The sequence below is a fragment of the Thunnus maccoyii genome, chromosome 13 (genome assembly GCF_910596095.1).
Source record: "Thunnus maccoyii chromosome 13, fThuMac1.1, whole genome shotgun sequence".
NCBI classification, from domain to species: Eukaryota; Metazoa; Chordata; class Actinopteri; order Scombriformes; family Scombridae; genus Thunnus; species Thunnus maccoyii.
Genome location: NC_056545.1, coordinates 13024760 through 13039110, shown reverse-complemented (window position 1 = coordinate 13039110; position 14351 = coordinate 13024760). Strand labels below are relative to the sequence as shown.

Here is a 14351-nt window from a genome sequence, read left to right as displayed (position 1 = left end):
GTTGTTAGATGATTTAAAGAAGATAATTTAATATTGGATTTTTTTTCTTATACCAGTTGATTACTGAGTACTATCACCTACGCATTTGCTATTGTCATTAACTTTGTCCTCCTGGTTCAAACAGCTGATGTTAGCACTGATGTCAAGTAAATGAATTTCAATAATAGTTCAAAAATAGTCACTCTGCCAGTTGTCAAAGTGAGATGGCAATTTTAGACCATTTTCACTCAGTAAAGGTTGGAATTTGACAAAATTGACAAGTTATTGAATCAAAGTAACTTCTTTCATGTGATAATGTCTTATATATTGTAAAAATGGACGCTTGAACGATGTAGAGAATAGTTATCTTGATTTTATCTTTTTTGTCCAATTTTTCCACACTCCCAACCCCACCTACATGACACTCAAAGATGTTAAAGCAAATACAAGAATCGCATATACTCTTGCTGTCAGATGGCCTAGGGTTTGAATAATGACCTCCACGAGTCCATGTTGAATAACAGCTAAAGCTCTCCTTAGATTTTCAACTCAGTGACTCTACAAAAATAATGAATAAATTTGAAGAAAGTCGAGGTACTGTACTTGACGGCAGACTTGTTTGTCATTTCGTAAAGTGGGTTTTGAGGGCTACCAAGCCTCTGTGAGACCTGGAGAAGACAAGCCAATTTTCCTGAGTTTACTTCCTAACCTCAGATGTCTCAAACTGGAAGGGTAATGATGTCTCAAGAGCCTCTGACCGTAGACACCACCACAAGAGAACAGTAAATGTTTTTCCTGCTCTCCCACAGACAGTTATGATCTTGGTAAATTATATGTCTGGAAGATAATGCTTTGTTGCAATAGATCTTTTTCAGGTTTGGGACCTGAATAGAGGTGTGTGATCTCCATTGACTACTGACAACAATATGCTACCATGAAATAGGACTATGAAAAGAGACTGACTTAGCACTACAGAATGATATCTGCAATGAAAAGGAAGTTTGTACTGCCAGTGGGCAAGGCTAAGATACCTATGTGCTTGGCAGAGAGAGAAGTGTAGACAGAAAAGCTTGTATGTAAATGCATAAATGCACAGGGCAAATTTGCACTGCACCTTTTCATTCGATTTGTGCTAGCGCAATCTGTGTGTAATTAGTGTGTGATTTACTAAGGCAGCATTTCATTACACAGTCAGTGCCTGGGTCTGCCTTCTACATACATTCTGTGAGTGAAAAGAGAACTCAAAAAGGCACATTTCAGTGGTAAGCAACATCAAAGAATGTAAAAACAAACATAATCTTTTATGTTTTGTGAAGAAATAACAATATTCCAAAAATACTTACTAAGGCTCCAATTAAACTCTGCCTGAACTCTAACATTTGAGGTGTCTAATACTGAGTTTTATTATAAAATGTACATCAAGAACTGTAGCAGGAGTCATACAAATGTCTAAGGAATTCCAAAGTTATGGAATGATACAAAATGGCACAAAAGAAAGGATTTCTTGACTAAACATGGAGGAGCAATGTTCGAGTTTTATGAACTAAGTATCTCACATATTTGGAGCAAACTCCCACAAGAATTCAGGTCTGCTTCAACTCTCAGTTCTTTTAAATCAAGGCTTAAAACTTTTCCTTTTATTATATATCTCGCACTGCACTGCAATATTATGATGCTATTTATGTCATTACGCTGTTGAATCTGTTTTATTGAATTTTAGCTTTTTCTTACCTTCTATTTTATTGTAATCTTTTCATGTGTTTATATGTGTCCTTTACAGTAATATTACCTTGTTTTTTATCTCTCTTTCTTAATGCCTCTTTATATCCTGTGTAAAGCACTTTGAATTGACTTGTTGTTGAGCGGTGCTCCACAAATCTGTGCCTCAGATGATAAAAAAAAAAAAAACATGCACTGTTTGAAAAATTATACAGATTAGTGTAGGCATAGAATGCATCAGAAACAAGGCCATGACAGAAAAGGAAATTGATAGAAAATTCGGTGGGTAGATAGGATAGATACGAAGAAAGATGACCAGAGAGAAGGGATTGGAGAACTTCTGCAGTACTGTCAAATCCTCAAGCTCTCGCAGCTCTGGATCACTTATATACTTCCAGTAAGCGCCGAATCAGATCAGGGAGATGGCCAACAGCACAAAATAGCAACGCTGAACAAGTTGTGAGCTCTCAGCAAGGCTTTGAAGCAAAAAGAGGAAAGGAGACTTCTGGATGAAATAATAAAGAATCCGAAATGGTGAGAGAGAAAAAAAAAAAAACAGTTTCCATGGTAAAGCAAAAAGATAGAAGCCCTGATAGCTTTCTCATGTTCCTAGGCTGGGTGCGAGGAATAATGTTTTGACCAGTGCTCTTCCTTAGACTACCCTAAAAGCTATCAAGTGCCATCCATCTCCACCATAACGCTAGCACCTAAAACATTAAATCTTAATTACATTACTCAGGTGGACCCTTTTAAATAGGTCTTACAGAATGTTCTAAAAAATATCAAGGGAATACCTGTCTGTCTCCAGCACAGACAGACAGATTTGATAAGATGATGAGATAGATGAGACAGGCAAATAGATAGATAGTTGATAAATAGGGCAGAGGAGGCTGCGAGAACCTCTGATGTTTTTCAGGTTGCTGCAATTTTATCATCTATATTCATCTCACACAGTATCTCTGTGCATATGGAAATGCTCCAAAGACGAGTAGATCAAAGGAAGAGCCATGTGTTCTCCACTGCAGGCAGATCTGAGGTTTTGCCTACTAACTCAGTACCTGAAGGTCCACAGAGAGGCCTGCGCCAGTGTGTGTTGTGCTGTATGTGTGCGTGTGTTATTGTGGGTTGTGTGTTTGTTTTTCATACATATGTATGCCCATGTCTGTGTATGTAATGATGGAGAGTACTGGAGTTAAGTGTTGCATTCACAGCTACTCTTACTGAGGACGATCTGATTTCATACATTCTACCCTTCACATTTAATGCCACCATCAAGAAGCACTCTCATTTGCTCTACACGCAGCAGTGAAAACCTGTCCCTACTATTGAACAAATCTCAATTAAAATCCCATCTCAGGTTTCATGTAAACCAGCACCGAACTGCCCCCTCCTCTGCAGTTTTACCTATTCATAAGGAGGTCTATAACAAGGATAATGATAGCAATATGAGCAAAGGAAACGGCTATATGACTACCATTAGCATCCACATCAAGTTCCCCTTGAGTTATAATCTTTGCATGTTTTAAATTGAATCTAACGAACGCTGCTTATTATTACTCAACATGAAATTGATCCTGCATCTATGCAACAACACAACAAACCCCTCTCACACATAAAATTGTAGCTGCAACCCTCCTTTAACAAGCTCGACCCTTACACAGCCCACTTTATACTAATTAATAAACTTGAATTGTTTGAAGTGGATGTAAATTGTCCTACTACTTCATCAGACTGTCTGTGTTATGGTACTCACATACAAGACTGTTAACCAATCACCTGAACTATGTCAGCCTGATCTATTTAACTGACCTAGAGAGAACCGGTCTATTTACAGGCTTCACTCAGTCCCGTCTAAGCCAGATCACAGATTGGCTAACACTGGCATGACATGGTGACTTGTTTCTGTCACTGGTTAAGTAAAATAAGGCAGATTAGTCCAATATGTAATGGTGCCAATATCGTGTATCAAGTTAAACATCCCAGTGTTTCCCCTAGGTTGACTGCGTTGGAGTGGCGTGGGGGGAAGGGAGGGGGCATATGAAAACTCAAGACAGAGACTCATCAGCCAGACATTTCTACATTCTCTGTTAAACAGCGGCTGAGATTGACACTAAAATGAGAATTGCTGGTCCACCTTAAAAGTCAGTCCACCTTAAGTGAGCCTGGTCAAGTTAAGCTAACGCGTAGTTGCTAACTTCGGGCTAACTCCTTCCGATAGATGAGTATTTTCTTTGTCTTGAGGAGCTGCAGCATTTATTAACTGACAAACAGCCTGTACTGTACATTTTCTGTCAGATTGACATACCCACACACTACACATGCACTGCCTTATTCCTTAACGGAACTACGCTACTCTTGTACCTTTCACGTAGATGTCCTTTGAAGAACAAAGAGAGGGAGGATGACTGTTCGAGTGAAAATCATGAGTTGCTCGTTGATATTAATGATTGTCTGAAATTTTAGCAGCAGAGCTCGTAATTTAGCAGCGGTGGTGCTATAGGGGATTATAGGGGAAACACTGCATCCAATCAGTGAGACTATTTAAATGTGAAGTTATACTGACATATTCAACTGAACTGATTTACCTATAGATGATATAAACAAACATATATAACATCAGCCTAAAATATGAATGACTTATTAAGTTAATGCTGATAGTTTTGTATAAACTATTCCATGCATGTAAAAGCAGGTCATATGTAATACCAGGGAGGGAAACAAAACATCAGCAGAGTAATTCACCTGCTGTGTACTTGTGTCCTTAATAGACAGAAATTCACAAACCTTTTTGGATTAAAGGTAGCCAGAAAAGATCTATATTTAACCACAAAATGTCTCAGGATGAAGAGAGAAGTTGGAGGGCTGAGACAGCAGGGATAGCCGGAGTGAAAAGATTTTAGATAAGAAACTCTCTTAGCTTGGAAAATTGCAAGGCATGGTTTGTGAAGTAGCCATGGCCTTACTTCAGGTTTATTGTGTCACACCTACAGGGGTGAGCAAATGGGAGTAATCACCACTGCGGTTAATTCAAATCCTCCCAACTCCATACCCCGAAATTTGAAATCACTCCGACCTCTATACTTCCTGGGTGATGGAAATGACACACTCTCTTAAATCGTAAGCAAGAGGCAGCTATAAGCTTTGACTGTCATCTTCTACTGTCCCGTAAAAAGACTGACAGATCTGTATGCTATCAACTCCATTTTAGAAATTCTGAGACATACATATGATACTCATCATGCGATACATGACAGACTGACAGTTTGTCAAAAATCATACGCCCCAACTCTTTCCAAGTGATGACAAGCAGCAGATACTGTATAAGGGCAAGACTGAGTCCAATGCACTGTGTGTTCCCCATTTTAAGGGATGGAATTTTAAAGAAAACTACAATTTGGTACAAAAATTGCCCATGTGAGATGAGAATTAATGCAAGTTAGAGGGTAACAGGAATGCAACAAATGACAGATTGGACTGTGGATGGATGATTATTGCATGTATTATGTTCATGCTTGCTAGTGAGTTAATTTTAGCGAATTCTATTTGCTCTGCAGATCCAGGAGTCTCATGTTTGCCACACTGATGACATCAGTGAAAACCAGATTTAGTCACTTTGTAATTATTTGTTTTTTATACAATTATGCCAACTGCAGTTAAGTGTGTGGGTGTTTATGTTGGCAAAGTATATTTTACGTTTTGTTTAGCCAAACAAGTTTTTTTTTATTTTTAAGTCACAGCTACATGTAACATTGTGTTGCTTTTGCTATCTTAGAAGTTGTGCATTGCTGGCATTGATACATGGCTTGAACTTCACACATTAAACACTGAAATTATATTATCATTATGATGAGTTATAGTGTCTGATTTAAAACAAAAAATCTTATTATCAGAGAAATATCAGGGTGTAATGTCGCAAAACCCTGTCTGATTAAGAGAAACTATCCTGGGACTATTTAAGGGACTTTTCACTTCTTTCTGTATTAATAATTGATAGGCATTAGAGAAAAACTATTTATTTTCATTAAATTTGATCAAATATTGAGAAATTATCTTTTTGATTGAGTAATATTGATAAAAACTAGTATGAGTAAATGAAAACTTGAAATGTGATTAACTGTAATCTCATCATGTTTATTGAATCAATATGAACTCTTTGATCAAATCTGAACTTGTAACAAGGGGAAGCTAATAGTGTGTCTTGTTTTGTTGGTTTGTTTTTGTTTTTTAAATGAGAATTATGAATTATAAATGAGAATTCAAATATGTCCTAGTGCAGTTAAGCTTATAAAACAAAAACAAAAAAAAATAGCAAATAAATAAAACTGGAGTGTGTCCTAAATTATGATTATGTAATGAATTTCCCCTGCCACCTGAAATGCTTGAGGTGAGTTTGCAAAACAGTAAACATCACATGGTGTAATTAAAAAAAAAAAAAAAAAAAAATACTGAGCTCCCTCACTCTGACATCACCCCCTCCTGTCATGACCATGCTTCTTGGTTCACAAAGTCTCCTCTTGGATCCTGGACCAGCATCTGCAGCCTAATTATAAACCGATGAAACTTAAAAACAAACCAACTGCAACAATGTTTCTTCCGCAAAATGCCCGACCTGCTATAGGTCACTTGAGGGTGATTTTCCAAAACTGGATCCTGTCCTTTGATTTGAAACAGTAATTGACTGACTGACTGGGGTTAATGTATGGTGATGCAATCACATATCACTACACATAGTAACTGTCAATGAGTCACAAAGTAGCATAGATTACTGAAAGCATGCCAGAGGCCTTGAGAGATGTCTTATGTAAGAGTCTCATACATGAATCACAAATTATTTCTAATGCAACTTGCCGAACAATATAGCGTTTTTTAAATGATCACAAAACACACAAGACTTGCTTATTATCTGTTTAAAATGAAAATATATCTTGCTGTCAGTGGTTGATAACTAAACTTTGAGCCACAAACGTGATCTTTATACAGGTGTTTACATGGCAGAGCTCACATTCAGCCATGTTATGCTTATTTTAGATGCACCCATATGTCACTTCACTTCTTTGATTAGTTAATTGTTTTAATCACTCATCCCCAAGTTATAAAATCCATCAACTGCCAGTAGATCTGAATTCTAAATGTAATTCAATGGCACAAGGTATACTGTTTACTCAAGCATACTGTGAACACTACTTGTGCATACAATTAGAAATACACAGGCCTGACAATCGAGGCTGGGCAGGGAGCCCTGAGGTTGCGATCAGCATGACGGTGATTGAACGTCGACTGATTTATCTGCCTCCATTTTTCACCCTCCAGCAGCACAAGACGAGGGCGATGCAGGGAGCCAAACCATCCGCTTCCTCTTGACTATTCTTATCTCAGCACACGGGAATAATGTCTTGACAGGGACAACCAAACATCTTCTTTCAGCAAACTCACATCTGCACCTCAGTTGAAGCTTAAATGGCAGCCCATTGCTTGTCTGTGTGTGTTTATGTGTGTGTGTGCAAGACAAGGATCAGTTCATATGTGTTATCCTTGTCCTTATTGTGCCTTTACACTTGCATTCTCTGTGTGATTGCCTGCCATTTTGAAATGCTTTTTTTTCTTAATATCAAATACGTGGGGGTGAAACGTACCCTCATTCATACTCGAGTTCTCTTCATTAGAAACATCTGCTTTCATATATCCTTTCGAGTTCGGACACATCCAACAACATGCTTTCAATAATGAGGCTTTGACTCTTAGAATAGACTTGATCCTTGAACACAGCTTAGCAGAGACTATATGTAGCCTTAGCTTCACTCAACTTAGCCTGCCTGCCACTGTGCTATTTCTAACGCAGGGCAGATTGTAAGAGATGCCGGACAAATCGTCTCTTCATAGAAATATGTATCTGCAAAAATGCCCGATGTCCACAGAGAAATATTTAAAATAGTCTATAGCTGTTTGTCGCTTTTGTTCTCTCTAAAAATGTATATTATGACACACGGAATCTCACAGTAATGCGATGCATGTGTCACTGTTGCTATGATAAAAAAAAAATCATCCTTTGACGTGATCCACAATATACATGTGACGATATATACACTACATGCCTTGATTTTCTACAAAATCTAGATCCCCCTCAGCTACTTAATTGTTCAGGATCCCGCGAACAGCAGGGCTGGGTTGGCATTTAGATGGGAGGCACCGCAAAATGATGTGTTGGTAAAATAAGAAACATGTCACCCAGCAGAGCCGACATAGAAAACACGGTTTTGAAGGAAAATATCACGCAATAATATCTTACCTTGTAGGGAGATTAACGGCAATAAACACCCAGAGAAACAGCTTCAGGGGAAGGAAAGGCTTCGCCATTGCTGCCGAGCATTTGGAGGCTAAATTTGGTGGAGCCATCATCACCATCTTCGTTTCCTCTTTATTGCAGATGGACGTGTCCGTCTATTTACTGTGTTTCCTCTCTACGATACATTACGCACGTTAGCAGTAGCGGGTCTGCAAATCTAGACCCGAGGCGGACGTGCGGTGGAGTGAAATCAGCCAAAACAAAATCGATGCGAGCCGAAAGCTTGATTTCGTGTCGCTCGTTGTTTCTTTTTTTTTTGCGTGCCTGTTACCGAGTCGACAACCTAGCAGGGCCCTAAAAAACTACCACAGACGGCGAAGACCCCGTAATAAGCTACTCTTAATACCGAGCATCTGAGAGAAGCACTGAGCCTCAGACTGAATGCAGATTAACACTGGGGTCAGAGATGCACGTTGCTGCAGCACGGATCAACACATGCGTGGTTTCACTAAGCGGAAGCACAGCTCCATAGACTAAAGGGGGGAAAAAGCCTTAGCTTGATGCTACAGGAAAAAATGGTGGTTTTACCTTTACTGCGAGCACACCACTGGTGTATACCACGTGATGATGGTTATTATAAAAATATTTTTTTCTTTATATGATGAAATGATACTATGTTAAGATGGTGACAGTACAAGTATTGCCTACTGATGGGGGTGTGAAAGTTACTCCCAAATAATGTTATGCAGTAATTAACACAGTTCAATGCCGGGGTCTAAAGTGACATTCTGGGGTCCCTCACAGACTAATGAGGAGCGCGTGCGTGTGTGCGTGCGTGTGAGTGTGAGTGTGAGTGTGTGTGTGTGTGTGTGTGTGTGTGTGTGTGTGTGTGTGTGTGTGTGTGTGTGTGTCTGTTTGTCTGTGTGTTCCTTGATGCCATGCAGATCTATTTGGAATCCTATAAATGAGCCGCAGGCATGAGTCTCAGTCCAGTCATGGTTTCAGCACCTTGGACAGCTCTATTAGTTGCATCTGCATCACAAACCACCAATCAGCACCAAGGCCAGCTCCTGTCAGTTTGTTGCTGCTTAAATGAGAGGAATAGTGTCTTTTACGGCCTGGATGATTTAACATAAAAGGAATAAATAAATAAGTACTGTCATCCTTATAATGGAGCCCAGAAATCTGATGAGTTAACCTAAGCTATTCTCTTTATACATTAATTGATTGTTTGACTAAATGAGATTGAGTAAGAATGCAGCCCGTGCACGAAGATATATTTATATTTAGGCAGCATATACAGTTTCTCTATGATATATGTGGTTTTCCAGGTCTTTTGACATATTTTGAAACCAATCCAGGGAGAGTATCCTGAGGTTTACACTGTCCTTTGTAAGATACTCTAGTACCCATTTCAGTATCCTTATATAAGTATGCTAATGCTCGCTCCTTTGGTAGGGTGTAACTTCTTTCCAAGGACTCCTTGAGGGGATGTTTGAGAAAAAAGAATGCGTTCATAATCTAAAATACAAAAAAACTGCCTGTTCCACACAGTCTCATAAATTACTTTGATACTGCTATTACATTTCGCAGTATCTCTCCCTCTCCTCCCTCTCTCTCTCTCTTGCTCTTACTTTTTTATCTATCTGTCTATCTGTCTGTCTGTCTATCTGTCTACAGTATAGAGACGCACAAACACACACCATGCTTGAATGGAGAATAAAATTGGTGCTTGTTAGAGCTGTGTATGTGGTGCTAGTGATGTGTAGCAAAGTAGGTCACGTGTCCTCAGCAGCATTGTTCTGTCTTCTGTTTTTACTGGCCCAAGGATACTTTCACATCTGCCAAGTTTTTATTTCCCAGCATATATATGCTGAAGATATCTTGAGCTCCATTTATTTTATATTGTTATCTTAAATTAAAGATGGAAAGAACCATTTGGCTTCATATATATCAACACAGGGGGTTATAAAATTACTAAAGGAACATAATGTAGATAAGTAGACATACAGTGTTTATATATTTTTGCCCCAATCCAATTAAAATGTTGATGTCAAATGACATACAAAATACAAATAATGTTAATTGATCTCATTTAAAATGAAAACCTACCTGCTTGAAAGATGCTGGGGGGGGGGGGGGGGGGGGGGAGCACAGAGGAGAGTGGCAGGTGCAGCTGAAACAAGCAGGTGCTCACAGAGTTATCATCTTGTCATGGGGCATTAGTCCAAATTCCCCACAGAACATCTATTCCACAGGCATACAGGCAGTGAACATGCTGTACTTCACTTTTGTGGTCCCATGAGGCTACAGCCTTGGTAAACTGTTGCACTGTTGTTCAGTATACATGTGGCCTTATGAACTCATTCACTCAGAATGATAACCATCCATTGTCTGGTTCCTGTTTTATTAGTTATTCATTCATAACATTAGTTATTCAAATTTGACTGTGGCAATCAAATTTGATTGCAGCGGTTGCCACCTAAATGTGACATGCATGGAAAATGAGCTATGCCTTATTTGCAACACCATCATGTGTTTATTTGTGGTAAGTGAGGCGCCGCATAAATCATCTTAAGGAAATTGACAGATGCTTCATCAGCCATGCAGCACTCCTCAAAGGCGAGTAAACCAGTAAGCTCCCCTTAAAGTCCCCCTCCATTCAAAAATGTTTTTTTCTTCTTGTTCCTTCATTTGGATGTTTGAGCTTGACTATTCAAAATAATGTATGTACAGAGTTTGACACTTAAAGGCTGTTTTCACATTCATCTGCTGAAAGTGGAAAGTTTCTCTGTGCTCATTGAAAACCTAAGTTAAAGGGGTGTACCCCACGAGCATGATTTGGCTGATCCTGGTCAAATATGCAACTTACACAAGTGTGATGTGGAAACTTGAAACCTCCAGTTCAAATACACTGAGAATGGACTTTTCAGTGAAGTAGGAGACATCTTTTGTCCAACTTTTTACATGAAAAATAATTACATATTCATAGATTCTGGATTTTTAATGAAGGGGAAGGAGGAGATGTAATTTTAAGAATTCCTAACTCTGTAATTGAACTGTTTTGTGAAAAAAAAAAACACATTTCAGACACATTATTTTTTAAATTATATTATTATGTCTTAAAACATGTCTGGAGGTGATCTTAAATAAAGTATGGAGAGGAAGTCTTTTATCATATATAATATATACTTCTATCACCACTTTGTGATGCACATCCCCTTGCTTATACTTCTTCTACTGTGGATATAGCTTTCATAAGCCAAAAAGGAAACACATGACAAATTGTTTTGACCATCTTCATATCTTTAATGATTATAAATATAATACTTAAAAAAGAAATGAAGGAAAGTAAGCTCAGGTGTAGAACTGAATTTGTGCTTGCATCAGCTAATTGGCATCAGCTGTCACAAAATCATTGGCTTACTGATGCATCATCTGTTCAGCTACCAGCTGACTAGTAATATACAATCATACAAGTGTTTTAGGTGGCCTTTATAAATTGTTTACTCACTGTTACACTGCTGGTTCTCTGTTTACAGGTTTTAGGAGGTACAACTGCGTATGTGAAAAAAATGTTTTGTAAAGTACTTTGTGGCTCCGGAGAGAGCTTTGAGAAAATGTGTTTTATGGGGCTGAAGACTGTTTTGAAAAAGGAAGTATATGGAGGTGTGGAGTAATAGAAATAAGTGAGCTTACCAGACCTCTGTAGCTGGCTCCTCATCTCTACTTGAGGCTAGTGGCTAGAGGTTACTTTAGCTTCTATTAGCATAACACACCCTAATCTCTGACCAAACTATCTTGACTGGCAGTGGCGTTGCATTGTGGGTAAAGTAGGTGCCAGGTTTTGACAAGAAAGAAGAATATGTGGAATAAAAAAAGACCATATCTCTTGTTCTGCTGCATCAGTTTTGAACTTTCCATTGTGAGTCCAACAATGTTATAGGAGTGCAATGCTAAAGCAGTGGAGTACTTTTTTAATCACCAAGTACTCCAAATTAAACGGCCAAATACATTGTTTGACCATACACTCCAGAACGACACATAGGTGCATTTTCTATTCTGGCGCCCTTATTGACAGTAATCAGCAGGTCAACATCAACTGTCTGTGCTTTCCTGTTAAAAAATAATGATATTTTATGATGTGACAACCCTGTGGTTAAGGTCTAGTTAGGTTTAGACACAAAAACCACTTGGTTAGGTTTAGGGAAAGATCGTGGTTTGGGTTAAAATGATCACTTTGTGAAGGTTAGAGAAACATATGGTGTGGGTTTAAGTTACTACTTCTTTAAAATTAGGGGACCTTTGTCGTCCTTGCTATACAGAAAATAATCACAGGGTGAAGGTTAGAGGACAATCATAGTTATGTTTTTCTTTTTAAGTTTCGTGACTCGCAGTTTGAAATGAGACACTCGTGGTTAGACACAAAACAAGCATTGGTCTGCTGTGGCAAAGTCCACTTTTGAGTTATAACTGCGCCACTGATCCGGGTCATAACTACTGTGGCTGCTAGATGGCATCTGTCACTCAAACGTAACTATATGTCGTTTTTTGGTGATTGAAATTACGACCTATTGTGTTTTTTTCTTGGGAGGACAGTCTCCTTTTAAGTATGGGGGATTAGTTAAACGATGAGTTAAGTTAGATTTACACCAAATTTAACTGCATAACCATTTGCAATAAATGGTCAACTCTAGTGTCTTTAACTGAACTATATCACAGTTTCTTTGTTTTTTTAATGATACTTGTTAAGTTAAAACACTCCTATTATGAGCTGAGTTACTTTAATAGCAGAGGAGAGTTGTCTGCACATACTATTTTTTAAATTTTATGTCACTGTATAAAGATTCTAAGTATCTACAGCTGTTGTAATGGAAATTTAGGCCTGGCTTATCATATACTGTATATTACAGTGGTCTAAACACATTCACACACACATACACAGCCCACATCATTCGGTCCCCAAGGCCAGATATCTCTCTCTGCCCTGCAGCCATGTCACCGCAGCTGTCAGAGACTCTGGCCATGCAGGTCATGACCCAGTCTTCGGCTTGAGAGACACTGGTTAGTGGTTGGAGGTATTGATCTAGCTCAGGTGCAAGAGGTAATTAAGATAAATGCTAATATGCCCGATGGCCACTAAATTGTAACGGTTAATTAACCCATGTGGATGTATTGTTAGTGTAGGACACTCACAGTTGGTTGATAATTGGACACACGACTGAAAGGATGTAGTGACTGAGGAGGAGATGCTGTTTTCTTGTTTGCTATCACAACATGTGCCTAGACATTTACTTTTCATCTGTGTGGTTTGTATCAAACATGTATTCTGATGATGAGACAAGGCAGTGAGTTAATATCCCCGTAATAATCTGCCTCTGTTTCTCTTTTTTACACTCTCACACATACACAGAGACACACACAGAGAGATGAGGAGGGAGAGAAAGAGAGAGAGATGTCAAATTAGATTCACTTGCTTCGATAGTCACAGCAGAAATTTGAGCCAAATTGGCGCATCCCCATATCATGGATGCACCTGGTCTCTCATGCACTGACATACCTCTAGAAACCTGTCCATCTGTGTGTGTTTATAACAGTGAGAAAACACATGCAGGTAGTTGCCTTTACTGACAGCAACTTAGAATACTTAAACATGTTATATAGATATATTACACACACCTGATCCAAATATATAGGAAGCAAAACCGAGCATCTGACTGTATGACATATATTGAGTATAACAATAAAGCATAATATAAATAACAGCAGTCTGTTACAAAGCATCCATGGTTTTCATTTCTGTAATTGGATACATTGTGAGCAGTCACAGCACTGGCATGCAAAGACTTAGTTTAGTGACATGTCTGCTTAAAAAATTTTCAATAATGATTTCATCTTTCATGGCACCCGTTCTCTCTGCAGAAAGAGTGGCATGCATGAGTCTGGCTGCAATGATATGTCGTGTCATCTTTAGATAAGAGCTGGGAGAGGTATAGTCTCCTATAATGGCATCACTGAACACACAGATGCCCAGTTCCACTATCATTCCAGTTTTACAACCCACACATATGCTGTCACAGCCCCACTCAGTTAGCATCAAGCTGTGGGAGCAGAATGATCTACTGTAAGCACTATTGGATATGAGAAACAGTCTGGCATCCAGACCAAAATGATGTAACATTAGAAGTAAAAATCAAATCCAATCATGAAATTATGTCACCATAGTTCTGCTTCAGTGATGACCAAAATTAAAAAGAAAAAGTAAAGGCAGGTCCAGTACAAGACCAGGTGGACTGTTTATTAAACTTAGCAAATGTACAAACACATCTCCTCCCACTGAAGGCTTTTGAAGGCATGAACATGAGAAAAC

At 38.7% G+C, this 14351-nt stretch overlaps 1 protein-coding gene across 4 annotated transcripts in view; it reads right to left on the bottom strand.

Annotated features, from left to right (window-relative positions):
* gabrg2 (gamma-aminobutyric acid type A receptor subunit gamma2) overlaps positions 1-8534 on the bottom strand; it is a 57983-nt gene extending 49449 nt beyond the window's left edge. For all 4 annotated transcript variants that reach the window (XM_042430671.1, XM_042430670.1, XM_042430672.1 and 1 more), the window contains exon 1: positions 7985-8534. In XM_042430671.1, the coding sequence (XP_042286605.1) occupies positions 7985-8100 (116 nt within the window). In that variant the 5' untranslated portion in view covers positions 8101-8534. The remainder of the gene's footprint in view (positions 1-7984) is intronic.
* Between the last annotated feature and the right edge of the window lie 5817 nt (positions 8535-14351).